This window comes from Filicampus tigris, chromosome 6, assembly GCF_054856515.1.
Source record: "Filicampus tigris isolate MCC_2025a chromosome 6, RoL_Ftig_1.0, whole genome shotgun sequence".
NCBI lineage: Eukaryota > Metazoa > Chordata > Actinopteri > Syngnathiformes > Syngnathidae > Filicampus > Filicampus tigris.
In genome coordinates, this window is record NC_141222.1 from 15,373,602 (window position 1) to 15,397,675 (window position 24,074).

General features: G+C 40.5%; 2 protein-coding genes across 5 annotated transcripts in view; one reads left to right on the forward strand and one right to left on the reverse strand.

Annotated features, from left to right (window-relative positions):
* The window catches only part of prss12 (serine protease 12), a 31,088-nt gene extending 11,493 nt beyond the window's left edge, over positions 1-19,595 (forward strand). Inside the window, exons 9-14 of one of the 3 annotated variants that reach the window (XM_086034492.1) lie at positions 5,725-5,866; positions 8,385-8,590; positions 9,150-9,228; positions 9,998-10,120; positions 13,899-14,194; positions 18,618-19,594. In XM_086034492.1, coding sequence (XP_085890618.1) covers positions 5,725-5,866; positions 8,385-8,590; positions 9,150-9,228; positions 9,998-10,120; positions 13,899-14,194; positions 18,618-18,949 — 1,178 coding nt within the window. In that variant the 3' untranslated portion in view covers positions 18,950-19,594. Of the gene's footprint in view, positions 1-5,724; positions 5,867-8,384; positions 8,591-9,149; positions 9,229-9,997; positions 10,121-13,898; positions 14,195-18,617 lie in introns of all 3 variants that reach the window. The other 2 variants (XM_086034493.1, XM_086034490.1) reach the window with 2 other exon arrangements.
* A 1,382-nt stretch (positions 19,596-20,977) lies between these two features.
* ndst3 (N-deacetylase/N-sulfotransferase (heparan glucosaminyl) 3) overlaps positions 20,978-24,074 on the reverse strand; it is a 58,007-nt gene continuing 54,910 nt past the window's right edge. The window contains exon 15 of one of the 2 annotated variants that reach the window (XM_086033838.1): positions 20,978-23,100. In XM_086033838.1, the coding sequence (XP_085889964.1) occupies positions 23,071-23,100 (30 nt within the window). In that variant the 3' untranslated portion in view covers positions 20,978-23,070. Of the gene's footprint in view, positions 23,106-24,074 lie in introns of both variants that reach the window. The other variant, XM_086033839.1, reaches the window with a different exon arrangement.

Consider the following 24,074-nt stretch of genomic DNA (forward strand, 5'->3'; position numbering starts at 1 on the left):
TTTCAAACTAGGGTTATGGTTTCAAACTAGGGTTAGGGTTTCAAACTAGGGTTTCAAACTAGGGTTAGGGTTTCAAATTAGGGTTTCAAACTGGGGTTAGGGTTTCCAACTACGGTTAGGGTTTCAAGCTAGGGTTTCAAACTAGGGTTAGGGTTTCAAACTAGGGTTAAGGTTTCAAACTAGGGTTAGGGTTTCAAACTAGGGTTTCAAACTAGGGTTAGGGTTTCAAACTACGGTTAGGGTTTCAAGCTAGGATTTCAAACTAGGGTTAGGGTTTCAAACTAGGGTTATGGTTTCAAACTAGGGTTTCAAACTAGGGTTAGGGTTTCCAACAACGGTTAAGGTTTCAAGCTAGGTTTTCAAACTAGGGTTAGGGTTTCAAACTAGGGTGAGGGTTTCAAAGTAGGTTTAGGGTTTCAAACTAGGGTTTCAAACTAGGGTTAGGGTTTCCAACTACGGTCAGGGTTTCAAGCTAGGGTTTCAAACTACGGTTAGAGTTTCAAACTAGGTTTAGGGTTTCAAACTAGGGTTAGCGTTTTTGGCTAGGGTTTCAAACGAGGGTTAGCGTTTTTGGCTAGGGTTTCAAATTAGGGTTAGGGTTTCAAACTAGGGTTAGGGTTTCATACTCGGGTTTCAAACTAGGGTTAGGGTTTCAAAGTAGGGTTAGGGTTTCAAACTAGGGTTTCAAACTAGGGTTAGGGTTTCCAACTACGGTTAGGGTTTCAAGCTAGGGTTTCAAACTAGGGTTAGGGTTTCAAACTAGGGTTAGGGTTTCAAACTAGCGTTAGGGTTTCACACTAGGGTTTCAAACTAGGGTTAGGAATTCCAACTACGGTTAGGGTTTCAAGCTAGGGTTTCAAACTAGGTTTAGGGTTTCAAACTAGCGTTAGGGTTTCAAATTAGGGTTAGCGTTTCTGGCAAGGGTTTCAAATTAGGGTTAGGGTTTCAAACTAGGGTTTCAAACTAGGGTTAGGGTTTCAAACTAGGTTTTTAAACTAGGGTTAGGGTTTCAGACTAGGGTTAGGGTTTCAAACTAGGGTTTCAAACTAGGATGAGGGTTTCAAAGTAGGGTTAGGTTTTCAAACTAGGGTTTCAAACTAGGGTCAGGGTTTCCAACTCCGGTTAGGGTTTCAAGCTAGGGTTTCAAACTAGGGTTAGGGTTTCAAATAGGGTTTGGCTTTCAAACTAGGGTTTCAAATCAGGGTTAGTGTTTTAAACTAGGGTTAGGTTTTCAAACTACGGTTAGGGTTTCAAACTAGGGTTAGGGTTTCAAACTAGGGTTAGGGTTTCCAGCTAGGGTTTCAAATTAGGGTTAGGCTTTCAAACTAGGGATAGGGTTTTAAACTAGGGTTAGGGTGTCCAGCTAGGGTTTCAAACTAGAGTTAGGGTTTCAAACTAGGGTTTGGTTTTCCATCTAGGGTTTTAAACTAGTGTTAGGGTTGCATTTTAGGGTTTCAAACTAGGGTTAGGGTTTCAAACTAAGGATAGGGTTTCCAGCTAGGGTTTCACACTAGGGTTAGGTTTTCAGACTAGGGGTTCAAACTAGGGTTAGGGTTTCAAACTAGGGTCAGGGTTTCAAAGTAGGATTTAAACTGGCAGATATAAGTGTACATACGGAATATCTGCAATATGTGATATATGTGTATATCGGTAGAAGGTCACTATGGCCTTAAAAGAGGCTTAAAAGAACAACCTTATGAACGTATGTCAGACTTTTGTGAGTTTCACCTACTTTGCTGCAACCAGCAGAGGCGGTTTTGTTGTATAGTAACATACTACATGGAATTATCAATGGAAAGTTGAGCTACAGCCATGCAGACCTCTATTAACTTATTTTGCTCAGTCCAACGCTGGCATTAAAACAAAAACTCAAAACATTCGGTAGATATTCTAATCTTCATATTAGAAATTTCCATGCATCCATCCACTCATGTTCTTTGGCAAATGTCTTCAACGAGGTTGCAGGTGAGCTGGAGCCTATCCTAAGCATTAAAGCAGGTCCACTTTTTTATTCTTACAGTATGTGAATTTCACAACTAATGCAGCGCTGACTTTTTGACCTCTTAAATCATTCACTCTCATGGGCAAATTTACCTGTACTTTTCTTTTCACAGTTCAGCCATTCAATCCCAGGGAGGTATTTTTCTATTTTTTTTTTCAAATGTTAGTGTAAAAGAGGTACTGAAAATATCTGGCAGTGAATGAGTTAAGTAATATTTTGGTGAATTTCACATTTTTCAAAAATCGATATAGTATTGGTCAGTCCACACGCGTGGGTGTTATTTTTACATATATATTCAACCAATCCAAAGTGTTGAAAATGGCTTGTTCATGTTGAAATGCTAATGGTTGAACAAACTTGCCATTTTTGGGGTCTCCTGAAAAGTGACTATTTTGTAGGTACAAGGTTTTGGCCCAACACCAGCAATATGTATGTACACTACATTAGTTTGTTATAAATTTAGAATGAAAAAAACATGGATTATCATTTTCAGTACGGCGTCGGCGTAAAATTATCTAAAATCTAGTTGTTCAATTGAGATGCTGACCCTTCTGATTTCCTCTTTCTCTGTTAATAAACACTAAACACTATCAAGGGTTGCTAACGGGCCTCTGGGAATGAGATAACCAACCGCAACTTCTAATTTTGTGCACATACAGTACGTGCTATGATGATTTATTGATTTTATGGTGGTTTTATTCTGAGTGGTTAATACATTAACTATTGACCCTCCTCCTGATGTGTATAGCACACATTTTCCAGAGCAGCCAGGCATAGGGAACTAAAGTCTTCATTTACACCAATTTCCTCTGTCTACTGCGTAATAGAGAAGTTTGTTAGATCTCTGTCAAACTCAACCTGCACTCAATTAGAATCTCATTTTAGAAAATCCGACATCCTAAAGTGGTGGATGGTGATGTCATGCAAGATTTTACAGGCATGTCTGCTGATTAGCCTGCCCTGCAGTAACAACCGGACTGCTTGCAAGTGTATAGTACCTGCTTGTCTTAATGTAAGCACATTGCTTGTGACCACGCATCTCACACCTCTTTGCAAAAGGTCTTCTAGTGTCACTCCTGGCAAAATGAAGTAGGGGGAAGGGTCTGGGGTGTTAGCACCATTAATCATGCCAATGGCTTCTGGGCAATCATAAAGGAGAAAGGAGCGAGGGTGACGGAAGAAGCAAAGTTGTTTTCATGGGTTCAGTTGTGTTGCCCTCGCTACTGCTGAATGCAACATACAGTAAACCGTATGTGATAAGTCTGTTGAACGTCACAGCAAAGAATGTATGTGAGACTTTTCTTTGGTGAGAGATCACACAGTGGAGACAGAAATAGCTGTTTCACATGCTGGGGGTTTATTGATGCAGCTTAGGTAGCTTTGGCAAGAGCCTGAGGAACATTCTCGGTCGCTAAAGAATTATGTAATTACTGCAAAGCATTTGTGAGTTTCCTTGTGCGGATTTGTGAATGTTTATCTGTGGAACCTCCCCCATTGCAGATTGGTTTGTGTTGATTTTGGAAAGGGCAGACAATGTAGATAAACCAGGCAGCGCTTTCATGTTACACTCTGTTTGCTTTTTTTTTTTTCTTCTTGTCGAAGCGTACCGCTGAGGTCATGTTAGTGTGTAGATGTTGTAAGAAAGAGAACAAAGATAACAATGAACCTTCGTCAACCACCACCATTGATGTTTACTTGGCGAATAACCTAAATTGGTAATGGAGAGGGCCCCACAGTGGAGCCCAGATTACCCACTATGTGTTACATGTATTGCATGATGTCATTCAAGCAATCAGTGAAGAAAAACAAGGTTTGCTAAAAATGTGCGATGGAAAGATTTTTAACATCGGACATTTACGGTCATATGAGTGACTGGTGGTCAGCGCAGGTTGTACCACACCATTGTAAAAACTGTCATATGTGAACCTGGATCTGATAAACAGAGGTGTTTACGTCAGTCCATCAGTTATACGTCATTATTTCAGGCCGGCCCAGTCCGTCCGTCATCATCGGAAACAGCCAATCTGCGTTGAGAATGTATTTTCTATGTCACACACGGGAGCAGCACAAGCAGACTCGAGTTGAAAGAGACAAACCAAAAGTGCTGTATACCTTTCAGTCCCACAGACCATAATGACATTGACTCATATCGTATTTTTTTCACCAATCACCACGCTGTGTGTGTGTCGCTGACGACGACAGACTAGGCCAGCCTGAAATATTGACGGAAGAATGACTGACAGACTGACGTGCCCACCTCTGCTGATAGATAATGTGGAAAATGGATAACCTACATATTGATAAAAATGATTTTTGTTTGTTGTCATGTCTACTGCATGCGCTACATACACGGATCTGCTAATTTGTAAGTGTAATTTGAAAGCCTGCTGAAGTGATGTCTCCTTGAGTGAAAATGTCTGTCTTTATGGCGGCTAGTATTGCAGCAAGTACTGGTATCAGTACCGCATCGTAAATTTTGGGGTGCAAAAATTACACAATACCATAATATACAAATACCGGTACTTGGAAACAAAAGCGCTCCAACGCTGGGCCCTATTTTAGTAGATTGGTGCCTGTGGGCTCAGCGTAAAAACGGGCATAACTTAATTTTCATGCCACCTCAAGTCTAGTCTAGCGTCTCTGAGGCAGTGTTGCGTCCATTTGGACATTTCATTGCACAGAGTTGCCTCACCCCTGAGTCATTTGACAATTTAGTAACAGAAAGTAGTCTGCACACAGCGTGAAAATGGGCACTTAGTAATTTTCATGCTGGGGCAATGCACTAATTCAGAGTGTGAATTTGGTAGACGCGCTACGCCTCACTGGGCGTTTCTGCCTCATCCCCCCAGCGCATCTGCAAATTTGGTCCCAAAATCTAGACTCAATTGTTCACTTCTCAAAAACAAGTTTATTTTGCAATGCAGCTAGTCCAACTTGATTTTGGTGTGTTTAATGAAGGCGCAGGTTGACGGATTTGGTTCTACGTGGATGTGTGTGGTGCACGTCACTGGATTTCATTCATAATTATGACACCAATGTGGAACGTTCCATCTGAGTTATTGTAGAAATCCATTAATTGACCAAATTATAATCATTATCATCTTAAAACTATTTTACTAGCACCCCCGTCATCCGTCACTATTGTGTGTGTGTGTGTGTAAATGTATTTATGCATTTGTATCTGTTCATAACAAATGGCATATACTTTAAACAGAGCTGCAACTGCTTTGATCAATGGTGTGAATAAATCATGCTGAAACAAAAATAGCAAGAGTGTGCATTCAACAGAGAGACATTGGGAATACATGGCTTTTTTGAAAACCAGGAAAAAAACACATACGACAAAGTGGGGTGACCTGCAGGAAAGCAGACAGGTGCTGCAGCTGTTTCCTTTGTTAGTGAGTAACATGAGTGCACATGCCCGCATGTGTATGTTTTTTTTCTTCGAGATTGGCTTTTCAGAAGTATAGAGCATTAACTAGATAGGGACTAAATAACTGCCAGGACAGTGTCTGATTATGGTCATTGTAAATTATGAATTTATGTGTTTGTATGACCTCCTTTAACCATGGGTGTGGTGTGGGATGTAGGGGGCTGATGTTCTGGTTGTTTCAGGTAGAGTTATTGTGGGGTGGATGTTTACAACTCATGGATGCAGTTGGGGATTTTTACGAAGACAGTAACTTCAGTGTGTCTTGTGCATGTGTGTGTCTGTTATCCAGGTGTCCCAGTGAGGCTCATTGGAGGAGAAAGCCCCAGAGAAGGGCGGGTAGAGATCTATCTGTCTGGTCAGTGGGGGACGGTGTGTGATGATGGATGGACTGATCGGGATGCTGAAGTTGTATGCCGACAAATGGGATACAGGTACGTGAACAGATGTTGGCGGCTGAAGCTGTACAACATTGTGGTTGTTGATGGTAAATGGAATATGCAGTGCTGCGCTTATGGAGTGCACTTATGCATCCATCCATCCCAGCTGTCTTCAGGCAGTAGGCGGTATATACAGGTAGATAGATAGATAGATAGATAGATAGATAGATAGATAGATAGATAGATAGATAGATAGATAGATAGATAGATAGATAGATAGATAGATAGATAGATAGATAGATTTGAATATATAAAGCTAATCTTCAACATCATTAAGAATGATGGTTCCGGCTATGAGACAAGACTGATTTTGTTTGTACAAATGGCTTCACCGTAAAAAAGTCACTTTTGTTCAGAGCCCAGACCTAAATCCAATTAAACATCTATGGAGTGACCAAAAGAGAGTTGATCCGGTTGCACAGTTAGACTTTGCACTAATGTAAATGTCTCAGCTCGTTTAAACTGACCATCAAAATTGAGCATTATCGTCAGAATTTCTGATACTGCTCTTGCATTTGAACTCATTGTACCAAAGGTCTATATCTAAAGTTGTGGCTGCTGAAAATAATTTCCCTTCTCCAGGCCTTCTAAGATTCTGTTGTAAAGTTAAAGGAAACACTTTTATGAGCGGTTGCATAGCAATGTGATCACTTTGTATGTTACTATGCTCGCGCTTGCGTATATACAGAACATCATCTCTGCTTGCAGAATCCGTCATCACGTCTTGGACTTGGCATCTGTCTCACTCACATCCTGTATTTTTATTCGCTTTTCATCTCTTCATCTGACACAGTGTCTCTGTTTCCACTTAATAACTCATCACACTCAAACTGAGCTTTGGGTTAAACAGAAATGACTAACGTAAACTGTAGCTTTCAAGACACATTAATAAAATGTCTTATCCAATAGTTTTACTGTAATTTCACTTTTAACTGGCTTAGCTGTACATCATTTTGTGAAAACCAAAATAAACAACCTCTTAGGGGAGCATATTGTGTGAAGCGGCTGGCTATCTCATCCACTCTGTACCCTATTATCCCATCCCTCTGCGATGCTGTCCCCTTTTCCATAACAATTGTCGAGGGAGTGCTGTCATGCGGACACAAAACTGCTCCACGGCAACACATGGCTTGCCGTTTTCTTCTACACAGGCGTGTGTAGGTTGAAAGCCACATCTGGAGAGCATAAGCCTGAGAACGCAGTGGAGCGTGTTGGAGACGTGCAAAGGCCAAGTTAGGATCATCATTCTGTCTGAAGCAGGGTGTGGTGAAAGGTCGTTAAATACACAACACTTCCCCCGTGGTTAGACAGTTCTCTTGGGGTGATAAAGGAAAAATGTATACAAATTATATACGGCCTCATCTTTGACCCAAATTGACCCAGATGACACATACTGGGATTATTCTGTCACACTGAGTCATACTGAAACTCTGAGGAGCCTTTGCATCATTATGAATCATATTGAATATCACTTGAACTGGGATTTCAGTCAGATGTTTATGATTTTTTTTGCGCTTGATATGCCTATTGTATATCGTATGCCATGTCATTTTCAATATACTTGTAAATGTTTCTTTTTTTTATGGCAGCAATTATATTTAATTATACTAATTTATGGCAATTGTTATATCCATATGTGAGTTCATATACAGTACATATTTCAAAGAGGAAGTCAACCCAAACATATTTTTTTCAATAATATTTACTATGCAGGCCCACTAGTTGAAACAAGGCATTCTGATAAATATTGCGAATAAAATCCACTCGTTTCTAGTCATCTCTGGGGGCGGCCATTTTGTTACTTCTGTCAACTGAAAATGACATCACAGTGTCTCAGGGCTCAGGTAACGACCAATCACAGCTCACCTGTTTTCTGAAGCTGAGCCATGATTGGTCGTTATCTGAGCCCTGAGACACTGTGATGTCATTTTCAGTCAACACAAGTGACAAAATGGCCGCCCCCTGAGATGTCTAAAAGTGGGTGGATTTTGCTGCTTAACTCATATTCCACAAACGCAATATTAATCAGAATGCCTTGTCTCAACTATTGGGCCTGCACAGAACATATTCCGGAAAAAAATGTTTGGGTTGACTTCCGCATTAAGCTAGTATTCATTGTTTTTTTTGTTTGTTCATTAATTAACTTGACTGTATAATCAAGTGGGACTTCACCATCAACCCACACAGATAAAATGACTCTCTTCAGGCTTCTGTTTTACAAAAATGTATCCATGGTTAGGAGTTTTAGCTGTTGTCTTAGGACACTGAAATTCGGAAATGCCAATATTTTGCTACCTAGTATTGGTCTGTTGAAATACACACTGACAATGTGTAGTTGTGCTTGTCTTACCAAGCATGCCGTGCTGATCCCAGGCCAACCCATGAACTTATTTCCCATCCATTTATCTTAAAAGACCATATTGATTACATGGTTATCAAATAGGATTGCAACCTTGCTAATAAATTATAATAATTGGGAAAACATGCTTAACCTGGCATTTGTCCCCTCCAGCGGGCTGGCCAAGGCTCGTGTGATGGCGTACTTTGGCGAAGGGACGGGGCCCATCCACGTGGACAACTTGAAGTGTAGTGGCGACGAGCGCTCCATCGCCGACTGCATCAAGCAGGCGCCCGGCACGCACAACTGTCGCCATAGCGAGGATGCCGGAGTCATCTGTGACTACGGTGAACTCCAGGGTGGCCACAAAGAGGTCAAAGGTCAGACAGTTAGTACGGTGTGTTTGTCTTTTCTGAATATTGCTTTATAGCAATTTGAGCGCCCTGCGATTTATCGGTTGTGACTGCATGTGTAGTGAGTAGCACAACCCCGTGCGGTGTACTGTACTGAGAAACAATTCAGCCCAGATAAATCCTGGTGATATTTTTAGCACGGCCACTTCTCAGTATGTGTAAATATGTCCAGATGGCGAAATAAACCTTTTCTATGTTATTGCTTCACCCTGTCTGTCACACACTGAGACAGATTCACATTGCTGTTTGTTTCCTGCACATTACACTAGCTGTGGACACTTGTAAATTAACACCCTTTGCGTGATGTTTTGCCTCTGAAAAAGGACCTCACTTTTGTACGTACAGTAAGTAATCATTTTCCTTGTATAACCCAGACCACTATTCATCATAAAAAGATGAATTTGATGTCTTAAATATGAAAAGAAAAAAAAATCATCAGAACCTGAATTTATGTTTAGCAATCACCGCTGTTCCAGACTTTCTCACACACGCTGGTAGATAAACATCTCTCTTCTGTCTCAATCAGCTCCTGTCAATCAGATTTGCGGGCTGCGGCTCATACGCACTCGGCAGCGGCGAATCATCGGAGGAGAGAACTCTCTCAGGTGAGGCCACAATGTGATGGAAGAGATTTTAAAATGGCCCACAGAACAGGTTACGGGTTATGGAACCCCTTTTCCAGTCAAAATAATTCAATGGCAGCTACTTATCTGAAGCGCAGTGAAAGAAGACAATTTTATTATACAGTACATAAGTGAGGGAGAATGTGAGCAGTGCAGCTTGGCCCTCACTTAAATATACAGTCATTCCAGTACTTAGATTAAACCATAAACAAATCCGTACACTTTATGTTTGTGTTCAATGTGCAATAATTAAGATGGGACATGTACATTATTATGTATGCAAGTCAAGATTTGTGTTTAGAGGGAGTGAGAGATAAAATATTTTCCATGTGTAATCTCTTCTTATTCTTTATGTGTATGGAGGGAACATGGAAATCATTTGGTTTTAGTGTTAAGAAAAAGGATTAGGCCTATTGATTGGTGATTACTGTAAATGTTTTTTGGGGATTGCCCATTCAATCTATTTCCTCGTACGCAACAGGTTTATTTTGCAACTGTAAATCTGCTCTGCAGCTCTAATGTTTGACAATACAATTTCCATTTTGAATACCTCAAATCTGTATTTCTGACCTTGAGCTAGTAGGGACTGAACCATCAAGACCTCCGCTGGTTGCATCCAAACAGCGTACGCCATTTCGTGACCAAGTTGTTAATAATTCATTTCACTCAGTTGACAGAATTCTTACGGCAATTCTGTGCTAGCATTTGCAGTCACTCTATGTACATTAACGCATTTACACTTGTGTCTAAGGAGCGGCTGGCCGTGGCAGGCTGCGATACGCTTGCGGGGGTCCAGAGGAGACGGGAGGCTGGTGTGTGGAGCGACTTTGGTTGACACCTGCTGGGTCCTCACATCGGCACACTGCTTCAAGAAGTAAGAGTACACACTTGATGTATTTATTTCTGTACATGCACAAGCATATTGGGGAATGCAGTCTCTTATTCTTGGGAACGAACCAACAATGGAGACATTCAAAGTTCCAGAAGTCATAGAAGTTCAGTCCCCAATGTGCCAATTTGAATGGTTGTCCCTCATTGTACCCTTGCCAGCAGTAGATAGAATTCAGGGTGTTCAGTAAATCCATCCAACGTATTTAAATACGTTTGAACCTACTTGCAAGTATGTTTGAATGTATTTGCCAGTCAAAAATGTTTACTACATTTGCAATTCCACGCGTACGTGCTTATTCATTGCAGGAGCATGCAAATGTAAGCATGAAAAACATTCACAGTGAATGTGTTGTTCCATTCAAATGTTGGTTTAACTAGAAGTTTTAAATCATAAATGATTTGTTTTATTTGTGCAATTTGTCACTTTGCAGTCAAAAGATAAAATGGAATTTTAAAAAAGCATATTAGAGAGTTCACAAGAGAAGGTTCTACAGCGTTCCTGGTAAACAGCCTACCTAAGAGATTTATGCTTTTCCACATAAACACTGAGTCGTGGAAGTTTGGCTTAAGCATGAATTTTCCTCAAACTGTGTTCAGTGAGGAAACTCAATAATAAATTTCTTGTAACTGACCACAGGACTTTTTTATGTCCAAATATGAATGAAGATAGATGTAATCTTGGAAGTCCCGCAGTGAAGTAATCAGATGTGGTTTGGTGCTCACCGTAACAGAGACGTAAAGTTAATCCATAAACTTCATCTGGCCCACTAATGCACACAGCAGAGAAGCCAGCAGGAAGGGAAAGTGGTGGTTTGTGACAGAAGAACTCATATAGCCTGCGTTTAATTTCATACGCAAACCTGACCTCATACCCCCCACCAATAAATCCCAACTTTTCCACATTAAAGAGAGGAAGAAGTAACTCAGTATATCCTTCTCTTTACCTTTTCGTATACAATTCCCAGGGTCTTTTCACTACTGGAGGTGAAAAAAAAAAGAAGTTAAAAAAATGACCCAACCACATTCAGATTATTGACAGAAAAAAGACTGAAATGCAAACTCTGTGATGAATCATAAAACCTTCTGGAAATTCCAAATCGATTTGATAGTCACTTTTGGAAAATTATCTGAAAGTTGAACACTAATCATCCCACACTAAAATACACTACTATGTGCAAACCAAAGTATTGAGACACCCGTCCATTACAACTACAGGAAGTGAAATTGGAAGAAAACATGGAGTTGGTCGATACAAGTCTATATTTCAAAATATAAATAACTATATTATATTTTAAAAAATCCCCAAAATGTATATTATACTAATTGTCAATGGAAAGAAGTGTCTAGTTATGCCACTTTATCCTTACTTTAGTTAGCATTAATTATATAATAGCGTTAGCTAACTAACCAACACAACCTATATATTTTAAAATGATAAAGGTGTCCAACAAGATACATTTTATTTTCAATACAACTGAAAATTAAATCATTTATTAATAAACAAAGCAAATACAGTGGAGATTTTAAGGTCAGGGCTGTCAAATTGTTCCACACCCAAGTCCTCCAAGCATGTCTTTATGGACCTCACTTTGTGCACAGGGGAAGAGAAAAAGCCTTCTTCGGACTGTTTCCACAAAGTTGGAAACATAGAGTTGTCCAATATGACTTACCGGTAGTTAGATGAAAAAAAATATTTTCAAGGATATTTAAATATATTAAAGTGTGCCCTAACCCAATTGGTGAATTGGTTGATTGAAATTTTAAAGGGGGTGCTGTGTCTACAATAAGTGGGATTAAAAAAACAAAACAAAATGAAATAAACACTCATACACTAAGAATGTCACTTCTTGCTTGCTTCTTACAAACATTTTCAGGAATCAAACAATGGGACTACTAAAATACATTGTTGACCAAGATTGGAAATTTCATGTGTGACGTATGACATAGACATGCTCCCATTGCAGCTTCAATACTGGTTGGCATACTCCCCTCTCGTCACGGTTTTTTTGCACGCATGATTTTTAAAGTATCAGTTTAAAGCTTGCATGTCATGTCATGTATTACACCACTATTGGTGGTCTGTGCACTCTAAAAAGATGACCTGATATCATTTGGCCTCCTTGCAGCTAGCAGATTATCTCTATTTATATGTTGTGACTGTACAGCTCAGGGCCTGCCAGCTGTAACAAAACTCCAGACCATTTTAAACATGGAAAAGGTAACTTAGGACTCATGATTACTTGAAAGTTAATATCTACTGTATACCTGACACCAAACACATTAACAGATGGAGGGAGTGTGTGTTTATAAATGTATAAGTATTTAGCTGGGCGACCACTTTGTTTGGATTGTTGCGGTATTTTCCGGGTCTTGGCTCTTTCAAAAGTTTTCATTTTCCTCTGATACTCTTTCCTCCTTCTCTGTTGGCCTCAAGATACGACCAAGACACGTTTTCAAATACGCCCAAACATGCCAACAAGTGACTAGAAACACTTCATTTTGTGCCCTTGTGACGCAGATCGAATCATAAATCAGTGGTCTGATTTACATTCTCAAATCTTTTGTGAGTGTGTCTTTTTTGTGTGTTTGTGTTTGTGTCACTGGCAAGTTGGTAATTCTCAACAAAGCTCCATTGAAGATGAGTGGTAATTTTAGATGAATTAATAAGAATAATAAATTCAAAATGTAATTAAAACATTGAACATCTGCAAGATCTACTTCTTTGGTACATCTGTATTGTGATTTAATAAGATCCAGTATGAAATGAAATACTGTGTGTGTTTGTTCGGGTGTGTGTGTGCTTGCTCCTGATTAAAAACTGCTAACATTCACATTCAGAGCACTCATTCGCATCTCATCATTGGTCATAAAATGCATTTGAAATTTTGATGAACGGTATGTTTAGATGGAACTGTCATTTAGCAACATCCCCACTAGATGCTCCATGCATTGGAAAGTTGTCTTGTGGGATACATTGTAGACATTTCTCATTTGACTGTACTGTATGTTTATGATTGGGGTTGTAAGTTGCAGTGATATAGAATGCATCACAGCCAACAAGTGCATGCTGATAAATTTGAATATTGTGGAAAACATTTCAGTAATTCAATTCAAAAAGTGATTATACTATGAATTATATTGATTCACTACATAAATAAGGTGTGAAACATTTCCCTTCTTTTTTTAGATAATTTGGGTGATTATAGCTTACAGGTAATGAAACACCAAAAGTCACAATTTCAAAAGTAAAAATATAGAAATTAGGTAGCAATTGAACTTCTATAATGTGTATAGTACTGTACGAGAGTTTCACTTTTTGAATTGAATGTCTAATTAAATGAACAATATTCTTATTTATTGAGATACACATGCACATATGGATAGGTCGGCCTTTCATGTTGCTAAAAAGAGTTTTATCAAAAAGTTTGTCATTACGAAGAAACAAATCTCAATTTTGACAATTTTAGAGGTAATATAACAATCTTTTTATATTTGTATAGAGTTTATTATTGTTTGCTGTGGTGAAGAACTGCACTGTGTCAGAGCTATTTGTAATACTGTACTTTGTTTACATCGATCATCTTAATGAGGGACCTTCAAAATATTAGAAATAACCTCTCACTGTCATTCAGTATAGTTTTACACTCACAATAATACACATACTGTATTGTTAAAAGAATACTTTAATAAGGCACTTGGGAATTAGAAGCTGAATATAGCTCATTCTTTTAGTGCCTCCTCTCCCTCTATTTTGCACACAGGTATGGAAACAGCACCAAGCAGTACAAAGTCAGAGTGGGTGACTATCACTCCCTTGTCCCTGAGGAATACGAGGAGGAGTACGGTGTCGATCAGATTGTCCCGCATCCGAGTTACCGCTCCCACAGCAACGATTACGACCTGGCCTTGGTTCGGCTGTCACCGGGGGCTGTGGGCCACGCACCGGGAGAGTGCGTATCATTCAGCCGTCACGTCCTTCCCGCCTGTCTGCCCCTGAGGAAGGAGAGAGCGCTCAAACAAGCCAGCAACTGTCACATCACCGGCTGGGGTGACACAGGTGAGCTTTTCTGTGTGTAAGTGCGTGTGTGCAGGCGTGAAGGCAAAGTGGCTCTTAGCTGCCAAACAAGCTGGAAAACTGTCATAGATGATAGTATGGGGTCCCCGTGAATTGTCTTGTAGTGGGGTGGCTTCTTGCACATTGAAGAGGATGATATCCAAAACCAATAGGTGTCTTGCTCCGTTGTTGAACAAAGATTAAGCATAAAGTGTAATGATTAGAATATACTGTTGACATGAGAAAACACGACATACATGAACATACAAAGAGGTTTACTATACTGACTTATAGAAATGTCACATGAAACCAGCCCCGTAAATTGGTTCGCTATTTACGCATTCACAATTTTTGTTGTTTTTTTGTTGTTTTTTTTTGGGGGGGGGGGCCTCTCCTTTGCTTTTGGCTGAAAACTCACTTATTTATGTTTTTTGTGCTATTTATATTATGCACTTGCTCTAAGATCCCACAAGATGCCACCAGACCCCTGGCTAATAAGGAAAGTCGTAATTGGTGTCAAGGACATATCTTGATGTGGTAGACCTCGACTGAGAGATTAACATCTTTGTACCTTATAATGGGGAGGAGCCAAGTTTGGCCTACGTTGCATAAGGACATCATGGAAAGTCGTATGTCCAGGAACGTACATTTCCGGTGCATCAGTGCAATCAAATAATCTGGAATACATATATTTTTAAAGGTAATGTTAATAGGTAATGGTAAATGAGTTTGAAATGTGTTTCATGATTATAATTTATGGTATGATTACAGTTTTTATGGAGGTGTCAATCATTCACGTTTTTTTTGCTAACAATGGGGGTTTATTGTAATCAGCACCCACATTTTTTTTTTTATTTGAACTTTTTCGCACGCAAATCTCATTAGTTTATAAATCGCATATGTTGCATAGGCCCACACAGACTGACAGACTGTCCACCCAGTAAGATAAAAATATATGCTTTAAAAGTTTTAGTAAATTATTGTGATTTTTTTTTTGTTTTTGTTTATCATTGTGTTTTTATTTTATTGAATATTGAAGGGTTGGTGGGGCCATGTTTTCACTAACAAGTTCATTTTATATATTTTTTGATCAGGAAAATGGAAAGAGTTGTCATTTTCTATTTTATCATTAAATTTGGAAGAAATTAGGAGATAAGTGACTCCATGAATAACACCTCTTGTTAATGAGGGGAATGGCCGTGTCCCCTACCGTTCTATCCTTTTTCAGTCGGAGTCACTGGAGGAACCGATTACAAACTCTCCATTGGAAATCATTGTACTTTCATTGCTTAAAGCGTCCAAAAACTGATCAATTGGCACCAAAAGTTATGTGGACATTCGTAATAATGACCACTTCAACATATCAAAAGGATTAACCTCTCAGTGGCTGATTTATGAGAATGAGAAAATGTGGAAGTGAACATGAGCTACATTATGCTGGGACGAGCGCACAATGCTTCTATGCTTTAAAAACACGGTTAGGACAAGCGAGGCATTTAACACAAGTCAGGATATTTACAGAGACTGAAGTGGGAATGAGTGGACGTGCACATTTATTTGGATCAGGAATGGCCACAGTTTTTCGATCGACAACACGCCGTGGAACAGCTGAAACGGTACGTTCAAATGCAGCCACACCCTACTGTGCAGTCAGCCTCCTCGTTGGAACCTTTTGTTTGCTGAACATTGACGCTTGCTGTCGGCTCCAAGCGGTGTCGGACAACGCACGCAACTGCTTGGGAGGCAACCCCGCGACATGAAGACACAGGCTCATAATCACGTCCACACGCTGCGCGGACAGTAAGGAGCTAATGTTGTTGTGCTAACACCTTTTGTTTTCGCAGCCTGAAGCTAGTTGTTGCTATTAGCCGTCCCGTTATCCTACCTTTAGCCGGGGAGGGAAGGGGGTGGGTGTATAACGCTAAGCTAAGCTGCCTGCCCTGCTGCTCGCTGCAAGCCGCCGTTTCCCTCCTGGGAGTTGACACGAGTTTAGCGTCGCTAAATGTCCGAAATATAAACCAGTCGGGCTTCATGTACGCATTCATGCTCTTGTCCGCTTCAGCCTGTGTAATTGGAGAAGCGATCGCCACCGTATTTTTGATTTTGTGGAGGTGATCATGATGAAATCACGCTTTATGTCAATAAATCCCAACTATTGTGCAGAACACTTTTATACTTTCGCAGGTTGAAGTGGACAAGAGTAGTAATTTGGTAGTTTGGTGGCAATCGGTTGCCATTTTAGACAACAGAACTGACAAAGCGAGCAATATTACCACATTTGGCTCCCTCCCTTGACGTAGACCGCTGAGACCGAAAACATAACATAAGCCACGCGCCAAAAATGGGCGGAGAAATTTGTGGGAACCTAATCACAAAAAAGCCCTTAAATCACTACAGAGTCTTTTGAGGTGGGCATTTTAGTACTGATGTCATTTTTACATGCAAACCTATTATATAAGTGCCAATGTTACGCTCATCCAAGTGTCGCTTTAAGAATGGCATAATTGTGGTTGTCTCAGGAAGATCTGAACTTCATATTCCATCCATCCATCCATTATCTGTACCGCTTATCCTCACAAGGGTCGCGGGGCGTGCTGGAGCCTATCCCAGCTGTCTTTGGGCAGTAGGCAGGGGACACCCTGAATTGGTTGCCAGCCAATCGCAGGGCACACCGAGACAAACATCCGCACTCACAATCACACCTAGGGGCAATTTAGAGTGTCCAATCAACTTACCATGCATGTTTTTGGAATGTGGGAGGAAACCGGAGTACCCGGAGAAAACCCACGCAGGCACGGGGAGAACATGCAAACTCCACACAGGGAGGCCGGAGCCGGGATCGAACCCACGACCTCTGAACTGTGAAGCGGACGTGCTAACCAGTCGACCACCTTGCCGCCTGAACTTCATATTATTATTTGTAATTTTATTTGAATATCCGATGTGTCGGGACAGGAGGATTGTTCTCAGTGAGAGAAATATTCAGGCCCACCCTGAGTTTTCCAGGCCCACCCATTAACCCACCTTCTGGCTCCGCCCCAGGCGCGGAGACTATCTATCACCTAAACGCATTGGTGCAGTCAGTGGGGTGGTCGATCATTGCCAGCAATCTCTCAAAATATCCACACTCACTCCTTTATCATCGCCCGTGGTGGCAATCTGCCAATTTTTGGTTCAATAAAAAATATCATGGAACAATATACCTGTATTATATGTGGAGCCTCAAAACCTGATGCAGCATCAGAGTTTTTCCATTGCAGTGCATTGGTGCATCATTAATCTAAATTAATAGGTTCTTGCCTGCCAGTAAGATTCCCTAATAGTCGTACAGATGCAGACTGGAGCCCAAAACACTGTACAGTACCATACTTTTTTTTAAGTCTTGCCACAGCTGTTTTATTGTTGTTGTTGTTGTTGTTGTTTTGTGGTTAGAATGAAAGACACTTCTAAAGGACATGACAAGAAGTCTGTTGAACAGCGGAAAAACTATGTCAACGTGTATTATTGTCACCATATGAAAGTCATTGTACATTTTATCATTTGTTAGTCATCCTTGCATGAGAACCGCATTGGTTGCTGCTTATGCAAAAACCTACTGGTATCTTTTGTGTTATGAAATCCATGGCTGCTTGACTCATACGTATGCGTGTAGAGGGGCGAGGTAAAGGGGTGTTTATTAGTTTACTCGAGAGCGGTGACAACACTGACTATTTAAAGTGTCTACTGTACTAAAGGGAGGCGGCTGTTTGACTTGACAACAAGATGTCTGCTTTGCACAAGTGCTTGTATTTGGCACGTTCATATCACGTACACATACACGCGCTGGCATTTTACGCATACGTCACAGCCCAGGACTGACAGCCAAGTCATGCAGAGTCTGAGCTATGTAGAAACTTTTGTTGCTGTTTCTGACTGTTCTATTTATTTAACTTGGCAGCAGTTTGGACTAGTGGTTAGCACTTTTGCCTTACAGTTCTAAGGTCGGTGGTTCGAATCTGCCCCTTGGGCTTTGTGGGCTTTGCGTGTTCTCCCTGTGCTTGCGTGGCTTTTCTTGAAGTATTCCGATTTCCTTCCCCATTTCAAAAACTCCTGTAAAATTGTCCTTACGTGTGAATGTGAGTTTGAATGTTTGTCTACAAGCTATATATATGTTGTGATTACTACCAAGGTGTCTCGCGCCCGAATTCTGCTTGGATAATCTCCATCTTACTCTAGCCTGAGGACAGGGGTTATAGAAGATGGATCTTTTTAGCTTTCACTATATTTTCTTCATTTTATTGTAATGTTGACACAGCAAAGTCACATGCGACTTGACTCACAAATGTCAACATGCTATCACTCAGACAAATTGACAAGTTTTTGGCTCAGTATTTGTAACACAAATAACGAGAAAGCGTATGAGGCCCATTTTTTAACTTCTCCACAGGCCGCTCGTACTCCAAGACCCTCCAGCAGGCGCCGCTCTCCCTCCTCCCTCGCCGCCAATGCCAGCAGTATTTCCACGGAGCTTTCACCAGCCGCATGCTATGTGCCGGTAGCGTCCAGCAAGAGAGACGCGTGGACAGTTGCCGTGGTGACAGCGGAGGGCCTCTGGTGTGTGAGCGTCCCGGAGGAGGCTGGGTGGTTTACGGGGTCACGTCGTGGGGTCACGCCTGCCGGACGCAGCAGTCGCCCGGCGTCTACACCAAAGTGTCCGCCTTCAGCTCGTGGATAAACAAGGTGATGGCACATAATGAGGGAAAGCAAAGAAGCCGATAAAGTCAGTCAGACGGTTGCGATGAATGAGGGTCACATGACCAAAAAATGACATTTCCGGCCTTTTTGCTGCATAAAAGCATGTCTTTGGCATAAGCACTTATTTACTGTATATAGGCCGCAAAAGCTTCTTCTCTAAGCGTCCTTCATAGTCATGTCTTTGTAATATTGCGTTGAAAATGTATTTTTTAATGTTCTGTATTTTATCACTAAGTTGCATTGTAACATCATGTTATGACATGTGAATAATAATATTGAACGGGACCACAGGTAGTAAAGCATGCATGTGTGAAGTGATTGCATGAGTGTTGGCAGATTTGCACTCAATACACCTTATTTCATTCGTTTGTCATTTTAAAATGGTGGTCAAATTATTGAGGTCCTAGTCTGTCACCAGGGCTTCGAAACGCATCAGTGTTTGTCCTTAGCAGAGCCAGACGTGATTTGAAATCAAAGCACATAATAGTATTTCTACTATTGATTTTTACGTATTGACTTCCTGTTCGTGATCATTTAATGTGCTCTGAGATTTTAACTACGGGGGACAATCTGATAAACTTGAAAAAGACAGACGCTTCTGAATGCTGTCTCCTTATTTTGATGAATTATTTGGTCTGTTTTAATGTACTGTACTGTTTATTAATAAACTAAGACTTTGTAAAAAAAATGCCCATTGTCTTTCTTTAAAAAAAAAAATTTAAAAAAGAAAAAAAAAATCTATATTCAACCTCATTATTAGAGACATCGCCTCCAACCAGATTTGTTTTGGGGGAAAATCACCTATTTGCTGTTTTGTACTCAGGCCAAAGCTGTATGCTACACAAGTTTTGCTTTGTTGCCATCTGGAGGCATCCTGATGCCAAGGAATTATGTTGGTGGAGGAGCTTTATTTCATCTGACCATAGCATAGAAGTGTAGTGCTTTGTCCCCATTTTGTGACATCTATTGGCAATCTAAACCTTTTTAGAAGGATATCAATTACTTTCAATGATCAATTATTAGTTAATTACTTGTGATTATTACTTCTAATTTCAGGGTTTGCGGCAGTACTGGGTCCCTATACACGCGTACCGGTAATGAAGGTGAAATTGACCTAAATTCCCCTTTTCGGATCCAAGTCAGCAAAAGCCTGATGTCAAATTCCGTGTATTAGAGATGATTCTATTCTATATCTCTGAAAGATTATCCTATGGTGTTGGGTGAGTGAAGGGTGATTTTCTTTACTCTCCATCTGCTATGAAAATAATCAAGCTTGACAATCGTTAACGTGATAGGCTACAAGATGATTTTTTTTCCTTATCGTATGTGGCATGTCTCAGCTTTTCAAAAGATGTTAAAGATCAGTGTGTGGGTGCACCCAGTTTATGTCAACCGAGCTCTTTGTTTCTAGCTGCAAACTGGGGGGGGGGTCACCAACATGCCATACAATATGTACACAAACTTGCACATGCACACACTGTCTCCCTCTTTCAGTCTGTTTCTTTCTCTCAGTGCCGCTGCTATGCTAGACTTGGTCTACAGGAATAGCTGCCATTTTCAGGCTTGTCCCCGTTTACTTGAACAGGCAAACATGGGAACACAACGTTTAAAAATGGAAGCGATAGTGACAACAATAGGTGACAGTTGCCCTGTGTAGTTCCATTACCTCACTTCAAATGTGGAATACTGTGCTGTCTCTGATCTTACTCTAAAATTACCTCTCTGATGTGGCAATCGTTCTCAGTCCTGCACAAGAGCGCCTCCGTGTGGTTCTCGACAGGATCTTGGGTACAGATAGATGAAAATGGCCACCAATTTGATACACACTTCTGAAATAATTACATCGTCCCGTCACTATTGAGAATTTTTTAGAAGAGGCCTGCAGGCTAGTCATTTGATCTTTTGAGGCAACCTGGTGGCGGTGGGCACCATGCGTGCAGAGGTTTTGTCAAAATTTGAATGTGTGATGGCAACTTTTCGCTTTTACAAAGTCACTTCCACAATGATAGTTGCACCAAATAAAAACAATGAAATAAAATATGTACAATAGAATGTATATATTTGTATTTATTTATTTATTTTTACGAGGTAATGTCACTAGTTGTTCCACAAGAAATGTGTGCGTCATATGCAATTGACTAGTATGGAAAAGCAATAACGCTTATTAAACAAAGCTTTAAGAGTGTCATGCTTCAAAATGTCATTGTTGTATTTCATATAATTTACTGTTTTATATTGGCATATGTATTTTAACACTGACAGTTTATATTTCATTTATTCTGTCGGCTTTTATACATTGCTAAAAAAACAGCCACATGTTTTAAATAATTACAAACACTCACCAGCCACTGCATTAGGGACAGCTACCAATAATGTACTTTGACTCATACTGAGGGTTGAGCAATACAGTCAAATAAGGTTCAAAAGTCTAAATATTACATTCATAAATTTACCTCCTCCAAAAAAAAAAAAAAATCAAAATTCAAAGTAACAAAGAAACAAGAAAACAAAACACACCCATGTTAGAAACATGACATTTCTCAACTTACATGACGAAAGAAACAACAACGAACTGACACAATCTGAAAGAAAGTATGGAATGGAATACAAAGAAATTGATGAGACAACAAGGCACACCTGGACAAGACATGAGTGGCTGGAGGGAGTTGATTGGTTAACACAAAGAACAGGGCTGACGAGAGCAGGACGAAACCAAAACCTAACAAGTTGTCATGACATGAACAAGACAACAACACAAAACCAAACTAAATTGAATCTAAAACAAATTCAACAAAAACACAATCATGACACTTGTTGATAAATATAACAAAACAATACCTCTCTAAAACTGTCAATCAAAACTGAACATTATGCTCGTGAAGGCAGAATTTCTTATACAACTCTTGTATTGCACTTTAGATTGTTGGGTGTACCTAATGTTGTGGCAGGCGTGTGCATTCATATTATATCGACTAACTGGGTAATATCTCCGTCTCTCTCACTCCGTTTTACAAGAATTTGTTTTTTTTTCATGGCGCCCTTGTCTCATTTTTCCTGCATTGTCTTTAAATCCTTCTCAGATTCTTTCATTTTATTCAAGGCTTCTCACAAAAAGTTCTTATTTTATGATGGAAGAAAGAAACGTAACAGCAGAGTGATAAAAACAAGCCAACTTTTACTGCAGTTTGAACTCCTGCAGTCTGTTTTCTCCGTGGTGACCACATGCCGCAAACATGATAGCAAAGAAGCACACACGAGTTCCGGCGTATGCATTTCTTTTAATTTTGGTTTCTCTTTTTGACATTTCAAGATTGTTGTCATAAAACTGAAGGTAAACAACTTAAAAAGTGTCATTAAGGAAAACATGAAAATTGAGGCAGATACAGCGGCAAAATGAGGGGAAAAAAAACTGCCTGGCATCACATCTTATGTGTCACGTCCACTTGTTTTGGTCTTGGCTGCTGTCTTCAGCATTGATACCATCAACCTTGTATATTGAATGCGACATTCTTCTCCTTCATGCTGGAAAAGAACGCACAGGCTCCTTGCCTCAGCAGCGCCTTCCCTCCTCTTATTTTCTGGAGACAGCCTGCGGTGACATCACCGAGGTGAACGGGGCTGCAGGATCTACCAGCAGCTACTTTCACTCTGAACAAACAAACTCATAGAAAATCAAACAACAGGCTACCACACACCCTGAGACGATGCCCCTTCTTCACATTCGTACCGTGGCAGGAACAACACAAGAAACTAAAGGGAATCGTTTTGTTTTTTTTCTTTTTTCTTTTTAGCTTCGAGGAAGTAGTGCACATGATGGGATTCACACAGCTGACCAGCGCTGTTTCTGGTGTGATAAATTAAAGGTGAAAATCACACAAAACCTTCAAAGTTACTGCAGGTCTGCGTGAGAGTTCAACTTTGATGAACTCCTCTTTGTCCTCAGTGACTTCGGAGCCACTCCAACCATTCATCCCTTCACCCAGCCCTTCAGTGTTCCATTTTCTTTGCCCTCTCTTCACTTCTTTGCCCTTCAGAGGTGTGAAACAAGGCCTGGTGTTCCTCGTCTTGCCCTCGGCGTTTGCTGGGGAGTGCGTCCTTAGGGTCGGGTGCTCCGGGTTTGCTCCGAACTGTTTCACCTTTGGCCTTTAACGCCGGCTCATGGATGCAAAGGTTATCTAACCTTAAGAAAGAGGTAAAGCCCGAGTGGATGTGGACAAAGAGGGAAGGGTAATAAGGGGTAGAAGAACATAAATGTATTCATTACATGCCGTGGTCTGTGGACACATTTGTAAAACATGAAAAATGCAATATAGAGTATTCCATTGTTATACTGTTCAAGTAATACTTTTTTGGCTCTTTTCATAAAGTATAAAATCCTAAAACATGTTCAACCTTGGCAAAGTAATCAGCCAATCACAGGGCACAGAGAGACAAACAGCCATTCACCCTCATTTACACCCATGGGCAATTTGGAGTCTTCAGTGAACCAAAAGCCTGTCGCACACTGAGCGACACCGCCAAATACGTCTGAGCTGGAAAATTATGACCAAATTACAGGCAGCGACTAACACCCTCCACCAGGCAGGCGATTGACCTTCACACACGTAACCAACTTGCTGCAAAGGAATAACTGATTGTCAAGGAAGAAGTAGATTTCACTGGCCAAGGTAGTTATAGTATAATACAAAAACAGGAAACAGGCGGGAAATAAAAGAGTGTGTAGCTGTTTAAGGTCCTGTCATACTTGTGCATTTCAGCGACAAAGACTATCCACACTTTGCTTTTTAGCCGCAGGTACATATGACATTCTAAATGTAGTTCAGTACTGACGCTGTTGTAAAAGCTCGTGACATGGCGTGGTATTTTTCATTGGGGGTTCCCTCCGTTGCGAAGCCGTTCACTTACGTTTTAAAATTTGACTTTCAGCAAAGCCAGCGGTCAGAAGAAGATTAAAGTTTTGGAATGGTGCAGTCAGAGCTCAGACATAAATCCGTTTGAAAACAGTCAATGTGGGGCGATCTGAAGAGGGCGCTCCCACTGTGACACTTTTGGAGCGCTCTGAAAAATATTGACCGCCACCAAAAAACGATGTGACATGCTAATAGACTCCCAACTTTTCATTTTTTCCCCTCCCCGAGTGTTTCTTTTT